The 17791-nt window shown below is 36.8% G+C and overlaps 1 protein-coding gene and 1 long non-coding RNA gene across 4 annotated transcripts; one reads left to right on the top strand and one right to left on the bottom strand.

Moving 5' to 3' along the window:
- Positions 1 to 255: 255 nt before the first annotated feature.
- On the bottom strand, positions 256 to 12957 carry LOC132946920 (ecdysone-induced protein 74EF-like). Of its 2 annotated transcripts, none has more exons than XM_061017037.1 (4): positions 12542 to 12956; positions 10095 to 10231; positions 7895 to 8771; positions 256 to 776 (listed from the first exon to the last, which is right to left on the bottom strand). In XM_061017037.1, exons 1-4 carry the CDS (start codon positions 12542 to 12544, stop codon positions 462 to 464), a joined length of 1332 nt encoding a protein of 443 aa, XP_060873020.1. In that variant the 5' UTR covers positions 12545 to 12956; the 3' UTR covers positions 256 to 461. The 2 variants fall into 2 exon arrangements, with proteins under 2 accessions (XP_060873020.1, XP_060873021.1); XM_061017038.1 differs by lacking the exon at positions 256 to 776 and adding an exon at positions 3764 to 5836 and having other exon boundaries at positions 12542 to 12957.
- Positions 12666 to 15203, top strand: LOC132946921 (uncharacterized). 2 transcript variants are annotated; one of them, XR_009664803.1, is made up of 3 exons: positions 12666 to 12799; positions 14032 to 14157; positions 14218 to 15203. It is a non-coding gene; the product is annotated as an uncharacterized LOC132946921 (long non-coding RNA). The 2 variants fall into 2 exon arrangements; XR_009664802.1 differs by having other exon boundaries at positions 14032 to 14152.
- Positions 15204 to 17791: the final 2588 nt, after the last annotated feature.

The raw sequence follows: 17791 nt of genomic DNA on the forward strand, positions 1-17791 counted from the left end.
ACAACATTCTATCGCGATATAATATTAATATATAAGTCGTAGTTTTTGTCTTATCCGTCGAATCTTATAAATAATACAATATTAAAAATATTAGTTTTTAAAACATGTTATACTGTATAAAATGTAATAAGGTTTTTTTCGTGACTCTGCTTTACGAGTTTAGAGTAGTTTATTCGAACGCTCTATAATATAGGAGCGAGTGCGGACAATTACACGGAAAGAAACTACATGGCTTGGATACAAAATAATATAATATATTATTATTATTATAATATATTATCCACGCGTAAAATATGATTGCACAAAACACGCATAGCATAAGACCACTTGAAAAACAATCAAAAGCAAAAATAGTAACAAAAACAACAACAATAATTTATAAAGGTAAAAAAATACTAATAGCCACTTGGCTACGGAACAATAACAAAATCTTATACGAGAAAAATATCGTTGGTGAAGGTTCAAAACTGTAAGCTGTACGTCTGGCTGTAAGCGTTGTTGCTGCCGTCGGAGGGTTCGTCGTCGTGGACGCCGGCCAAAGGCTCCTTGAACGACTCGTCCGCCTCCTCCTCGTCCTGTTCCTGGGCGGCGGAAAAGTCGCGGGCTGCCGTGTCCATCGCCAGCCGGTAACCCTCGCCGAACCGGTAACCCACGTCTTCCAGCAACAGCTCGCCGCCCACGTCCTCGTCGTCGGTCTGCGCGTCGAACTCGTCCTCGACATTAGCCGCGGTCACGGCGCGCCCGTGTCCGATCACCTTGTTGTAGTGCGTCACCGACTGCACACACAAAAAAAAACAGTACCGGCAAATCGTTTTTTATTTTTTATTTTTTAATTCCCCTCCGCAGATTCACGGCTGGGCGGGGCACAAGACGATACGACCATATAAGGTTTTTTTTTTTTTTTTTTTTAAAATATAATTACAATCTATACAACAATTTGGTACAATAAGTAATTTAGATAAAGTATTTACATGTCGAGAATAACAGATGGGGGAGGGCACTCAGTAGTGCCACCCGACTAAAGGTCATAAAAAGTAAACACTTATTCTTATCCCGTAACAATATACCATAGTACCGTTGCATGTTATATATACCGTAGGTATGTCCGCGAAAACTGGGTACACTCCATAACTCAGTTATATCTACATTTCTTAGTACCCTATACATATTTTAGAATTCTGTCTGCAAGAGATTGATGAACCGGTTGCATCCAAAAACCGCACACTTTTGATTTTAGCCCTAAAAAGGTCGATAGCCAAATACCGCACAGCTTATCGGTTATTGTATAATGAATTACCGTACATTTATAGTGGGTTAAAACCGCACACTATTTTTAGTGAAAATAGTGAAAATATAAGATTATATGATATGTACTATATTATGTACTATTGTTTCAATTTTGGGAAGAATTTTTACGTGACGGACATCGTATAAAGTTTTTAAAAAACGTCGGCAGTCGGTTTCAGCCAATCAAACTTTGAAAGTTTTAATTATTTTTTAAATTAATATTTAAAATTTTTGAATATACCTATACATTTTTCGTTTTACATTTTTTTTAAATTATTGAATATATACATTTTTAAGTTGACATTTTTTTAAAATTGATATTTAAAATGTTTAAATGTATACATTTTTTTTGATGAACTGTGAGAATAATGAGAACAAATAATTAATTATACATATACATATGCGTTTTTTGTTTATCGACCTTTTTGGGGTCAAAATCATAACTGTAAGGTTTTTGGATACGACAATTTTTAAAATTGTGCGGTTTTAACCTATTAAATGTGTGCGGTTTAAGGTTTTAACCTACCAAAAGTGTGCGGTTCTGTCCTGTATTTTATTAAAAGTGTGCGGTTTTTGGAGTCAACGGATGAACCAATATTATAGGTATCAAAAACAGAATTCAAAAATATGTACAGGGTACTGAGTATTGAGTAATATGAATAAGTTGTAACGGAGCAGTCTTCATCACATAAAACGGTCCTTTTCAGGACCACCAATCACAACACAGTACGTACAAAAGGACACGGTCGTAGGGATTTAACGGTGAATTTGAAACCCTTCTAGTCACTTAACATCTCCGACAAGTACGGCTATGGATAGGGGAGACCATGACGAAATCAACGACACCCGTCCAATAACCAGAACTCCAAAACTGCGCAAATAGTGAGGCAAACCGTACCAACGGTGTAAGCACGGACACGCACGGCGGGCACACCCGTGGTCTACGATTCGGTACGGGACACCATAATATATAAACCGGTCACATCTACGGAGCAACGTCAGTCTTCCGTCAACACTTCAAGAGTCAACATCCACAGCGGAGACACTCGTTAGACGAGGCGGCAATTAACGACCACATCGATCCTACCTACCCATATCACAGAACAACATGCGATCAGCTGGTCGGGTTTGTGTATCCCTACGGTATGAAGTATTGGTCTCGAAAAATTGTACCGTATCCGTAATCTGATAAGACGTTGGTAACGTATATCCCTGTTTGTTACGATAGACGGAAACTATCCATTGACCACGGACGACGACTGTTTTAATTTATTCAAAGTTTTTTATGGATGTCAGTTTCAGTATAACGCCATACATTCTGCTATGGAATATTAATTAAATATTATAACATTGTTATTTGACATTTTTCAAATAATTTATAATATTGATATGAAATATTTAATTGATAAATTAGTATACCACACCCCATCCCGGAGACCGTCTTCAATCACCCGATTTGGCCATAACACACAGTGTCTAACCCCTGCCCATATTTCGAAAGGTGACATCGGTGCAGCGGCGAAAACACTCGTGAATACGAGGCGGCGATTGACGAGCCCGGCGCTCATATCATTACGACGGAGAGCGGAAGTCAACATATACTCTGGACCTTGCGTGCAATTACCAGCGGATTTGTGTTACTTACAGTCGAACTACCATCGCGACTTACAGAAAAAGGTTCCTCTTAGAACCATCGATCTAGAACCCACCCTTAAGTATTCACTACGAAATTGCCCATTCCAACGTGACTTACACAAGACCGTGGGAAGGTGGTTGCAACTCGTCCCTACTTGTGTTGTACAGTTTTTGAATAGAACGTCCTAACTTTATAGTTTTTGGTCGCACCTCTACGGGCCCGATACCGCCCGTCGCGATCCCCTTATTCAAGCCAACCGCACGACCCGGATGTAAATAATCCCGCGTGCACTGACATAAATTTTTTAATTTAATTAATAAATAAATAATTCGATGAAAGAAAAACAACCGGGGTATAATCATTCACGATCACTGACCGTCGGATGTTGACGGACCGTATCAAATCTAATTATAAGCCATTTAATGGTCTAAAGTTGTGATTCGATTTTAATGATCGTATAAGACTATAAGACGTTTTCTTTTTACCGGCATGAAATATGAAATTTCAACCCAGCTTACAATTTACAATTTATTATTATGATTTTTTTCAGAAAATATAATCGACGTCGTAATAATTTGTGTACATATATCAAAATGTCCCATATAATAAAACAATATAATTGGTCATAGTTATTGTTTATTAAATTCACGTTACGGGGATAGTGTTTTTCGATAATATTCAGAGTTAGTTTTAAGTCCACTGAAGGACATTTTGTCTTCTATTAAAGTTTACAGCGATTATTTAAATTGTATTTTGTTTGCTCACGAGCCTATTTCTAGAAACTATTGTAGTACATTTAAAGTTGAAAACATACATAATTTCGTCATACTTATTGGCCAAATAATTTACTTACAATTATACTTATTATGATATTATTTATTTGATATAATTTGATTTATTATTTTAACATAGATAATATAGTATATACATTTTTTGTGATCGATACAACATTTTTTTTTCTCACCGTTACAGTTGATATGGCAACTAAAAAATAACTACATTTACTCGGCATTCTACTAGGTAAATAACTAGCAACAGTATGTTTACAGTAATTTAAGTGCAGTCACCTAAGAACAGTCTCTTAAAATTGCGTAATATTAATGTTGTCACGGGCTATGAATTCATAGAATAACGACACATGATTGCCGTATGATCAGTAGTTTCGACCTTACACAATATAATATGAACTGTACCATAAAAAAAGCTGTCGACTATGTAACGAATTTGCGGATTCCTATAAAACTAAAATAGATATTTATATATTTAACTATACACCTAGAATTCTTATAAATTCAGCAAAACTAGTATTAATCGATATTCATAATCATGAAACTGTCTTTCACATCTTTTACGAAAACAACAACTTTCCACGACCACACCCAACGACACCTGCAAAATACGCGAGCCGTAACAAGTCAAAGGTTCCGGAATTATTTATACGGGAGACCGGAGTACAGCATATTATTCGGATGTACCATAACCGTTGAGACCTGAGCACTTTCAGCCTCTCACATAGACACGACTTGTACACTTTAATAATTTTTGCTTAATTTAAATAGAAATAAACTATCATTATATTTACTGTTGGAATTGTCTTCAACTATTTACTAAAAAAAAACTACCGAAATATCTACTATAGCAGTCCGAATACAAACAAAGTTCAAAATGTATCTAACGATTGTTGTAAACTATTTAAACAACAGAAAATATTAATCATAATATATAACCTTATAATGTCAGCAGGCTTTTTATTCCCCTCAAGAATCTTTCATAACCATTAATCTGTTAAACATTAATCGCCTCATCACCAGGAAGGATTTTAGCTAACTAAAACATTGTGCTAAGGAATTAGTGAATTATTATGAAAAGTATTTAACTGTATTTACCTAAATAGTTATCGTACGACTGTAAAAGCTTTTTCGAACGCGAATTTCGAATATTTGACAGGAACGCTATGTCGCTACGTATGCTATAATATTATAATCCATAGTAATATATATGCCAGGCTGCATAAACAAGGTCAATAGTGGTCCCTTAAACATGATTTTATTACCCATTAGAATTTAGTGAACCACTGAATTAATACATTTTTTTTATACAACCCTGCGATAATATTTTACAATATTATATCATGTACGCCAAGACGTGTAAATACTTCAACAGCAGGCGCCCGCAGGTATAATACCCCATCCCAACACACTGCTTTGTTTCGTATGAATATTTTTCCTCGATATATAAATAGATACCTGAAGCTATTTTTCTAACTACCCGAGCAATCATTTCACACAGGTACCTACACATTATGCGCGCATTATACAGTTACGGGAGAGATAGTGTGAGTACCTACATTCGTGCAGATTTGAACAAAAATTGCCCGTGTCGGAATGCGGAGGTATTTAAAATTGTATTTACGAAAATCGCTCACACGTGACTTGTTGGCTTTCTCAAAAATTACACTGCTGGTTTCCCAAACGTCGTGTCCAAGACGACCATTTGCCCCGTCCGGATGCGTATACAGCAGACGCGTTTTTTTTTTTATAATAGATAGGTACATAAGCACTGTGGGCGTCGGGAATAATAACACAACAAAAACAACAACAAATTGGTCGTAAGACATATTTTACTGTATGAAACAAAAAGAGCCAGCTAGCAATATATTGTACAGTAGGTATTTATTATGCAGTGTACAATATTATAATATTACTATAATATCATGTAGACGTGTAGATATTATTATTATTATTATTAGGCATGTCATCGGCTTATTTGGCTCTATTGATATCAATGCATTTTGTACGGTACAAGGTCTATATTTTTTTTTTTATGCGGTCGCTTCTGTCACGGATTATGCGATATCTGAAAGCTGTGCGTAGAGTGGCTTGGAAAATGTTCGGTAAACGAATTTGGCGTACGCTGAAAGAAAAACAAAATTAACTAAACAACCGGAAGTACTATAGAGAAATAATTACAACCTTTCGGTTTCAATTAATTTATTGCGTACGGCCAGAATCGTATTCTATATTTTCGTGCGCGATATTCGTTTGCAAACGGTTTTATTATAATAATATTATGTCATACATTATGGGACAGCTTTAGCGGGTCAGTGGCGTAAACACATTTTGTTATACAGTCACGAGCTCACAATTATGCATACGTGACACATGAAATGAAATCAATACAATTTAGGAATGTACATAAAATAAAAAAATTGTATGTACATAATAAATAAATATTCCTATATTGGTCATATGAATGACAAAACACAAAGACCGATCGTAAATAAGGACGAACGTACATTAGTAAAGTTAAAGAATTGTTGACTCGGCGGCCCTTCAGAGAAACGAATACGTGGCAGGCCTTTACAAATATGTCCTAACCATAGACCTATGAACTAGCCGCAGCTGTCCAATGTATACCTCAAACGTCCACACCTATATGGGGTTTGGTAAGTTCCCACACGAAACATAGCAGGTAAGCGAGTACATATGTAAGTTCGCACACAAAAAAAAATACGCCCGTACGTAAATTCCCACACGGAAAAAAATTACACAGTATGACTATGTGAAGTGTTTGAGCTATCGTAATAAACCTAATAAAATTTCATTTTTTCTATTATTATTTTTATTTTATACATATACAAATATTCACATTATATTATTAATTTTTATTATTTATTATACGGACTAGATTCAATTCAAAGTTGAATTGGACTTTTTTTTATGCAATACAAAAACAAAACAAATTTTAACCACACCAACTACGTTTAAGTTGTCAGTCCTAAGTCTGAATAAAGTGGGAAGGAAGTTTGTGTTTGGCAAGGGTGAGCATTAACGAATTAAAAGTTAAAATTATAAGCAATTTATATAAACATTATTATGTGTCTGAAATTTTTTATTTTGAAAATAAGAAAATTTTAACTTTAAATTAAGTTAAGTTACTTTTCTTTGCCCAGCCTTGGTGTTTGGTATAATTTTTTTTCGTGTGGGAACTTACGTATGGGGTAATTTTTACCTGCTATATCTCGTGTGGGAACTTACATTTGCCCACCTATATAATATCGTCGGTGAGAGTATTATAATAAACGAAAAATGAGTCTTTAGACAGTCGCCAAAATGATAATATAAAATAATATTGTGCCTGTATGTATATTTTGAATGCAGGAACGTGTGTCTAAAAAATTGGAAACTTCAAATACGCTTAAGCGATCGCATATTATATTACCATAACTGCAAATATATGCGAACCACATATAATTTTTAATCGGTTATTGTTGGTACTTGATGCCATAATTGCTCATCATGTATTATATTTATCATAAAAGGCGTCGAGTGACATTTCAAAAAAAAAAAAAAATGTATGTACCATTACAGTCGAAATCTTGAATTTAAGTTACAATACAATATATCCACAGTAATGAATCAAAAATCTAAGTATGGCAGGATAGTAAGTATTAATATATAGTTCTATGAAAGTATAAGAAAGTGCAGCGCAACGGTTAAATATTTGTTTTTTTCTTCTTCGATATGCAGAAAAATAAGACTCAATACGTTTTTTTACAGAACATCCGAGAGGTTTTGTGTTATCTCCCGTCCCCGGTACAAATGTATATGCGGACATACCCTTATGTGTGACCATAGGAGGGAAACTTGTCGAGTGACTTTTTTCGACAGCATAAAGTAATAAGGGTCGATATGGTTTTGAAATTGGATACCAGTATTTTGGTACTAGAACCGATATACCGGGAAAAAAAAACCATCAACTTACTTATAATATGAAATACGGAATTAATTGAACGGTACTTCGGTACACCGTTCAAGCGATATTTGAGCTATATATAACCGGTAAACCGGCAAAACCGTCAACCCTATAAATAGTGTAAGTGCCTAATGGATATAAGCACCAACACGTCCACTTGCCCCGGGACAACTCAGAGAGTATGTATATAATAATTTATCTCAATGAATAACCAACCTTGAAATTTGCGGTGACTGGCTGTTGCTTATCGCCGGTCTGCAGTTTTGCCACGTTGTTGATCAAGTCGATGTTCACGTGCTTGACGACGTTCGGTTCGTGGTGGTCGGGCACCCGCAAGTGTATCACGTTGTACGCGGGTGGCTGAGCGCTACGGCCACCACCGCTCTCGTCGTCGTCGTATTCCGCGTGCTGCTGCTGCTGCTGCTGTTGCTGCTGTTGCTGTTGATGGTACTGCTGGTGCTGCAACTGCTGGTGTTGCTGCAACTGTTGGTGTTGCTGCAACTGTTGGTGTTGCAACTGCTGGTGCTGTTGGACGACCGCGCCGTGCTGCACGTACTGTTGGATCTCGGCTGGCATGAACGACCCCAGGCCCCGAGGCTTGGACGACGGCACGAACTGTACGCGGCCGCCGGACGCGGGCCTACGTCCGCCGCCCTGCTGCAACACGCCACTGCTGCCGCCCGCGTTACCGTGCTGCTGTACCAGGTAGTCGCCGGCCTGCTGTAGCTGCTGCAAGTGCAGCTGGTGCGCGGCGTTGCGCAGCAACGGACGGTGGCCGCGGTTGTGGTGGTCGCGAGGCGGCTGCTGGACCGGCTTGTGCGCGTGCCCGACGACGCCCACTTTGCCGAAGTGCTTGTGCCCCATGTACCCGAGGTGCTTGTGCTGGTGGCCGTACGCGCCGCTGTGCTTGTGGCTGTGCGTCGATTTGCCCGCGTGCCCGTGCTCGTGCGCCACCTTGCCGCTGTGCTTGTGGTCGTGCACCACTTTGCCGGAGTGGATAAGCGGTATGCCCTTGCCGGCCAGCTTGTACGTGTGCACGTGATTCACGTGCTGCGGCACTTCTTTGGGCACCACGATGATGATCCGGTGGTGTCTGTACAAAACGTCAACGTCTCATTATTGTAACGAAATCATTGTATAATATTATTTAGAAAATATTTTAGATAATAAATGGGACGTCTGCATCACATCTCTATTTTTACGAACGACTTTTCTTACTCTGTTCAACGCACATATTCTGCGCACCCCCCCCCCCCCCCGCGTCACACTGCTATCGAACCCGGTTCTTCTATGGCAGGATGTCGCGTGGGGGGGGGGGGAACCAGTTTTGGTCGGTGCGCCGTGCGTTCTCTCGTTGAACAGACATACGGTTGTATGAGACATTGAAAAATCATTAAAATATAATGCGATTTTTATTCATTGATCCAAAGCCCGGCAACTTTGGCCATTAGCTGTTGTAGGTGTTATGGTTGGTTGGCAACACGCGTTTATGTGACAAGATTCTTGCCACTATGGACCCGGGCGGTCACCCATCCTGGAACTATAGTGGCAGCGGTCGTCGCTTACCCTCAATCACGTTGCGTTATTGATTTCAGCCGCGCCGAGTCACAAATATAATGTGATCATCCGATTTTGACTATAGATTCGTTAGTTGGTTAGGTTATTAATTACATCCACAAAGAAATAATTACATTAATAAAATTATTGTGATACGAAACATTTTTCAAATTATATATAAATAATATCATAGTTTGGATAGAATGAGATTCGTTTTAATTGGTCAATCATGAAAAAAAAAACTGAGATAGGTATATATTATAATATCATCCGATCATGTTATTCGGTTATCAGCTGTTTATGTCACCGTACATTAGTCTTACTACTTAATTATACACACGCCACTAATGTTATACGCATATTTGTTACAGAACGCAGTATGTCTATACGCAAATGACCGACCAAATTTTTTACCTGGAGGATTGATGAATTTTTGTTTTGATAGTCGACCATTGTATCTATAAACGAGATTTTTAAGCGCCCTTTCTTTGTATAATCTGTACCCACTAGAATCGCGGATCAGTAATTTATTTTTTATCTGTACAACTATATAGTATTTCCGGATTTCCGTGTACTATTGATCATATGACTTAAAAGTATGATTAAATCTGCTAAGGACCAAAGGAGCGTAAACTCGATTTGAAGAAATCATAAAAATTAACTTCGACAAAATGATATAATACTATGTTAGATTATCATATCGGACACGATCGTCGTAATTTACTATTTCGTTTGGTCCCAAATAATCACAAAAACACAACTTTCACGGTATAATATTATTATTTGACTACGAATCATATACTTTCACACTTGTCTCGAAAACATGTTTATGGATAAATAATGTAAATGTTCGACTTACTCGTGATCTTCGGCCGCGGTGATTTCGTCTTGATATTCGTCAGCGTTTGGAAGTACCCGACTTGGTATCGTGTCTTCCGAACCGCACACCGTCGCCGTGAAGATACAACTGATCAACAAACCGTGCCAAAATTGTTCCTGACACGCAATAACAACGGTTACAGAATAATAATTGTTTTAAATTGGAGTAGTACTGTCTGACCACTAAAATAAACACGCCGAGTCCGACGACGAGTGGCGACATTTTTAAATTGTTAAATTGCTGTTAGATCTAAGACGGCATAATGTTATGGACATAATGACTATAGACTGCCGGTTTTCAGTAGACGGACTCGCGTTGTTGCGATACAGATTTAACCGAAACGGCAAGGCGACATCTAATTGGACGTAATTATTATACGCGAAACCAAAGAAACGTTCTCGGGCGTAGCGTTTGGATCTAGGAAATGACCGTCGCAGACAATAATATCGATCGTTAGTTGATCAAAAATAAATGCGTTCCATAACGACAGAAATATTATATAATATTATGTGTATTTGAGCAATAATAATTCCTATGGGGAAACTAATGCGATATAATTGGCTGCAATAAACTACGTCGAAGCGCGATAGTGGACAATAATCCGTAGTATTGAGTCTGTGAAATCATGTATGCACATCGCATTATAATAGCAATAACGGCATATTATAATATGACTGAAACAAAACCCGTTGCCCGTATACCGTGTGCGCGGAAAAAAATAAAAAAATAAGACCGGAAAAAAACCCCAACGAATATTTTTCGATTTCTAAACGTTATAATCGGACCGCCTCATCGAGAGTTGAACGGAAAAAAACTATACATGCCTTGTGCGCGTATGTACACTCGTGCATTAAGAATTAGGATGCAATATTATGTACTGTACAAGGCACATATTATACGTGACAGGTTCTCTGTGCACGTTCACCCTGGATCTGATTTCGACACATTTCCCGGGGCGATTGGGGGAAAAAAAACCAACCGTGGAAAATCGACGGAGTTATTACAGCAGGTGTCCGGCGTTCCGGTTCCTGACCAAACCCCCGACTGAGTCGCACACCGAAATCATCGACGACAAAAATATCGAATGTGTGTAAACGGTTAGCCGACCTGCAGCAATGATGTCACAGCGAGTCGTCGTTTTCCTTTTGTCGTTAAAACAATAACCGCAATGAGTGATAATGACTCGACAGTATTTCGACAAATCATACCGCGAAGACGTGTTCGATATAAAACACACATACATTATAGGTATTATGGATTATCTGTTAATCGTATTTTGTTTATGATTCGTCAATAAAAAATGCAGTGTACAAGTATAGGTCAGCGGATTTTTTGAACTAGTTGACTAGGCGACACAAATATCGCCCTTGACTGTATTTTTTAAAGGCTGGGCGACGAACGTTATTCAAAAGAAGAATTTTTATACTATGTAACAAAAAAAATAATCATGTAATGAATACATTTGTAGGTAACTACCAACCAACTTATTGTCATTTTATTTATATTAAATACAAAATTGATGTATTATTGTAGAAACGACGTTACAATCTTCAAGACAGACCAAGAAACTTATGTAAATCGTTCATTCATCAACAAGTTTTTTGAAAAATAGTATAAATATTATTAAATATAAACACAATTTTGTATAGTATAACAAGTGGTTACTTATATTAATAATAAAAATGTTAATAACTACTGATTAGATTATAATGCACTGACTTAGGTATAATACTATGCGTCGGTACGCTGTACTTACATTACGTTATGTACTATTAGTTATTACAAGTAATTAATCTGCGTATACATTTAACGTAAACACAGAGATAGTATTTATTGAATCACGCAGTCACGCATTATAATACCTATTGAAATACCGCGTGTCTAGAAACTAGAAAGTAGGTACTGAAATCCTAAATCTGTGATGGGAGTAACGTATGAGGATAACGTTCGACGATCTAACAGATAACTGTGACACTATTGACCTCGACTACCGAAGTGTATAAGTCAAAGGCGATTTCTCGCTCCGGACATGATTCGATCGGTCGGCGCGATGATCAATCGTCCAAACCAGAAATACGAAAACTGTAAGTGTAATAATATATTACGTCTACGGTTCGCATGATGCGGAAAGGTCGCCGGAATTATCGCTTTGTCCGGTAAACACGAAAATCGCGGGTCCGATATATAATAATATAATTGGTGGGTATTGTGCGAATTTGATGAAGGTGCTGCCGACAGGATATAATATGGTAAGGACTGTGTACATTGTAATCGCTCGTCGTTTTTGAATAATGTTAGACATTTTTACGCGTTTTCTCAGCTGTGAAAAAAACGTGTGAGGAGGGTGTTTGAACCCCTGAACACCCGGCGTTATGATTTATATTTATAGTATATGTATTAAAATATTATTCGTATGTATACTTTACCATTGTATGCGTTTGTGTCGACTAAAATGCACATACGACGACGTGGTCTTCTAGCTATTATCGACGATAGGTGCACTGTTTAAAGTCTAATATGGTTTTTTGTGTACGTATATTGCACAGGTTAGCTGTATGAAATAAACGTTATTGAAAATACATATCATCGGACGGCGGTGCGCTGGGTGCGTACGGCATTGTTGCGGAAAAACCAATCAAGATGACGAAAAACAAAAATACAAAACACACCGCCGAATCGAATGAGTACGTGATTTTATTATATTATTCCGTAAACGAGTTGCACTTGGGTGTCTCGCGCGATGAATATTTATATTTTATATTTGCCGATATTGTATTATTTATGGCGAACGCGTGTTGAGGTTCGGCCGAACGGGTAGACTACATGTGACCCGAAGTAGCCGGCGTTTTCACTTTTAATCGCGATGGTGGTTTTCGCTATGAGCGTAAGTCGGCGGGGGGAAACGCTCGCGCCATCAGCGGGAGTTTTCCCGCAAAACCGTCTTGGAAAAACGGTTGCGCAAACACCGCGAAAAATCGTTGCAGCGGTGCAGCGTACTGTAATTTGCAACATGTTTTGATATTATAATAGATCTAATGATACACCGATATCGTATTGTGTTGATGTGTGCAGCAGTAAGTTCCAGGAGGCAGGGCAGTCCTTAGGGGGGGGGGGGGGAGCAGGACCCAGCCCCCCTCGCACTTTTTGCTTACATTCGGAGGCCCCGCGTTTGTAAAAAGTGATAAAATTGGTTTTCGCCCTGGGCTTCGAAAGGCCCTGCCAGGATAGGTATAGAGACCACCGGTGTTCATCCAAAGGCACTTGAGATGATGTTGGATTTTCATCTTGTTGTTTTCGAACAAGATGTCTTCGTTTTTTCACCGATATCAATGTTGATTGTTGGTGCACAACAGGATATTACGCGTTATTTGTTTTCAGTTGCTCCTAATTTCTATATGCGCAAAAAGGTTTTTCCACAGATATAGAGGCCATTGGCGCAACTAGGGGGGGGAGGCTTAGCCCCCCACGGCCCCACAAATATCCCTTATTGATTTAGATATATTGTTCACGTATTATGTGATTGCTACTATTAGTATTATAATATTACATACTACTTAAGTATATTATCCGGCTCCGGTGTTCCGGAACAAATACGCTGTAGATATGCTTGTGATTCGGTGCTGTCAAAAAAATTTACATTTATTCGTATGGATTAAATATGCATAATATAGGTAACAATAATAATGTGCGTAATACGTTATAACAATATTTATTCGGGTAGTCGGGTGTACATGACACAACATAATGTACGCGTAAATATTATAGAATGTCCGTTATTATATTATAATATGTATAATGTATATATATGTATAAGGTTTGTATAGATATTATTATATAGGTGTCTGGTAAAGGTTTGTATAGATATTATTATATAGCTATCTGGTACAATAATATACTACCTGTATTATATTTATAGGTATCTATTTCTTTACAAACACGACGTGTGCCAAACAATGTGTTATGATTGCAGTCAAATCATGAGCGGTACACGACTATTATTTTAGGATTACGTTGTAGACACACAACACTACAACAGTGTACAGTATAATACGATATTGTGGCGGTCCATAAGCCAATAAATACAAACGTTTTTTTTTTTTAGGTTACACACGCGTTAAACGCGGCGGATCATTATTTCTCTGTCTCGGTGCAATACTATACACAATAATAATAATATTATAATGTGTAATGCGTGTATGAGCGAATGTGCAGGTGGCTGTACGCGGATTATAATAATATGTACATAGGTATAATTATATACGTACGAGTCACCGTGGTTGTTGGGAAATGTTGTTTTGATTTTTTATCGTACACGTGAAGGCACATAATATATTGTACACATATACAATAATATAATATAGGTTCATATTGTCTGTTCGTATATATACGACTATATCAATATAATATAGGCACCATATTCTATATGTATCAATAACTATGTACACCAAAACAGCTATTAACGTGTCACTGTCGCGGTGTCAAGTGATATACATAGGTATACATATCATGCGATTTCGTTAAATAATTTAAACTTTGAATTGCTTGAAATCGGTGAATTTGTGATTGGCATTTAAATGCTATCACAGTTTTGTTTAAATAAACAGTGTATAATTTATATTGTATGTATTACGTGTTTATATTTTTATATTTATATGCAGGGTACTCTATAGTTATATACCTATATAAAATAGTATCTGCCACTTAGCAATTATCGCCAATTTAAGACCAAATCAATATAATACTTGTTTTAGTTTCTCGCGTCTTATTCCAACTGAAATTATTATCATTCAATTGTGTACAAGCAACTGAATATTTTTGAATACCTAGTCTGAACAGGACCATTTCGTTGTAGCTATATAGTAGAGGAATGATACAATTATTAATATCTGTCGTGAATTATTGCAATATACTATATTATGCTGCACTAAATCGCTGTCATAGATCGCATGCTATCCCAGTCAATTGAATTAACTGTGATTTGTAAATAAGTATTTTTTATTTTTCATATAACATTTATATAATGGAACAAAAATATTATGCACTTAATAGCCAGTAGGTAATATATCTTGTAAATATTTATAACACGTCAGAGTAACTACCTTAAATCAATAACGCAGGATCAACACAAGATAAACAAAGATTTTCCATCCACCAAATCTTAACTATACTCGTCGTCTCACAGAGCCAGACGAGTTCATGTCATTGTCGTACCGAGAATGGTACACTGCACCAGGAGCACAACCTCTTATACCGATCTTAAGGAGTCACCTCCCCAAAAGCCGATAGTCGCCACCTGCGTCGACCCACATTCTATTGCAGCTTCCTGCCCATCGGCTGGTACCGAATTGGTTCCCGAGCTCCAACCTCACGTGCCGATTTGGTTCCCGTTTGAAAAAGGTATTTTATTAACGTAAGTCGAATTGGTTCCCGTTGAAAAAAGGTATTTTATTAAGTTGAGCCGAATTGGTTCCTGTTTAATTACGCACATTTTCCTTCTCAAATTTACAGGCTTAGGACTGTCAACTTAAAAGAAGTAGGCTTGGTTAAAAATGTAGTCAGTCATACAATTTTCCAAGTATTTGTTATTTTTTTTCTGTTTGCTAGTAAGTTTGCTAGTATTATTACTTCGAAATGTATTATAATTTAATGTCTGAATGCTGTTTAAAGTCTCCATTAAATAAAATATATTAGGATGGGCACTTGTAAATTCTTTATTCAGCTTTGAATGGAACGATTTGCAACAATTTGTAGTTAGGTTAGGATATCTTCATCGTTATCTTAATTGATCGGGGTATCACCGATAAATCGCTAAACTTCCAATATAACAATCTATTGCCATCTTATCGTATACATATTATACTATAGACCAGGGATGGCAAACCTTTTGAACACTGCGTGCCCAAAATCACCTTTTTTTTTTTTTAGAGCGTGCCATGAAAAAAATTATATTTTGTTATATTATAATTCGATTGTATAATTAATGTATAAAAAGGTTAGTTGAGGTACATAATAATAATAAATAATAATAATAATTATAATAATATTGCTTTGTTAATTATTTATTTTGATGTGATTTTTGTTGTTGAACACTTGATGCCAATTTATTGATATTTGGTTTATAATTAGTTTATAATAAACGTACGTAAATATAAAATAACATACTAAACGCAATATCATATAGATAATATATAGCTATTATTATTGTATCTACAGATAAGAATAATCGTTAATGACCGATAAAAGCCGTATGCTCAAAATATTTTTACCTATTACCTATAAACTATAATACTATATATTTTATATATTATATAATAGTAAAAATTTTCGCGTGCCATCTCGGACACGCGTGCCATGGATTTGCCATCCCTGCTATAGACTATAGAGTGTAGACTGTAGGTACATTTATATTTTTTACAATCTAATTTATATTTTGTACCAATTATTAAAAATTAAAAATTAAAAATTGTAACTATTTTACCTGTACACAAACGGGAACCAATTTGGCTCAACCTAATAAAATACCTTTTTTAAACGGGAACCAATTCGGTTACTCCCTGCCCATCACCGTCAATATCGGCTGACGAGTGACAAGTCCAGTGTACCAATTTTTCCAGAAGACTTTTCTTCGACGACATCAAAATTAATCCACACTGAATCACTGGCAGGACAAAGTTTAATAATCTCCGTATGGCCACCGCGTGTAAGGTAAAAATAAATGATTCACTGTCAAACATTTTATTTTTGGCAAATTTAAAATACGTAAATATGTAAATACTAAATACTTACGTATTTAAATTTAACTACTAACTAGCTGTGTAGCAACTGTAACTTAGTAAACTATACGTCTTACAAGAGACAAATTATGAATGAACGTATAAAAACGTGGGGCGATTTCGGCGTTTAAATCTTCTGTGTGCATTTTAACGCCGGAAATACATTGGAAAAATAATTTTTAATTATAGCTGAAAATCACGACCGAACGCTCAAAATTAAACATGCAACATGGACCGAACGTGACCAGATGCTACCAAACTCGCGTCTCATTAATTATGTGTGTAAATACAACTCATATAAGACAGCGCGTTTAATTTTGAGCGATTAATCGCGACTTAAAAACGCTGACGCGTGCGTTCAAATCGCCTAGTGTTCAACAAAGTAGTGTGTAATCCACTTGGACGGCTGTTGTAGATCAGAGTTCCAGTCAGTGTCATACTTGACCATGCTATACATCGTATATAATGCAGTTAATAGTTATGTGCCATGATACTTACCACGAATTTGTATTAAAGAAACTATATTATGTACGTAGTTACCTACTTATAATATTGATTAGGTTGTGTTGTGTGTGTTTTTTATTCACTACAAATGTACAGCTGCAAACAAATGACCTTGGCCAGTGACCAGAGTACCGCCTATACCTATATCTACATATTATAATATTATTATAACATTGTAAAAGGTGTAGGTATGCACGAAAATTCGAAACAATAATAACAACCGGAAAAACGATGACGTTTTAGTGTGATGAAAGTAAACGCGTGTACTTGTCAATTTGCAATTAAATAAGATTTACGCGTACAGCCGTATAGGCCGTAAACGCTGACACGCACACTGACCAGGACTTCGCAATACAACAATAAACGCACGTACAATATAAAAATATATGACATGGGTAG

The sequence above is a fragment of the Metopolophium dirhodum genome, chromosome 6, assembly GCF_019925205.1.
Source record: "Metopolophium dirhodum isolate CAU chromosome 6, ASM1992520v1, whole genome shotgun sequence".
NCBI lineage: Eukaryota > Metazoa > Arthropoda > Insecta > Hemiptera > Aphididae > Metopolophium > Metopolophium dirhodum.

Bases quoted from the DNA above. Each gene is read 5' to 3' on its own strand.
- LOC132946920 (XM_061017037.1), bottom strand. The intron at 8,772-10,094 runs GTAAGTCGAACA...CGTTTTGTACAG, and splicing joins ACCGCGGCCGAAGATCACGA to ACACCACCGGATCATCATCG. The intron at 777-7,894 runs GTTGGTTATTCA...TTGTGTGTGCAG, and splicing joins CAGTCACCGCAAATTTCAAG to TCGGTGACGCACTACAACAA.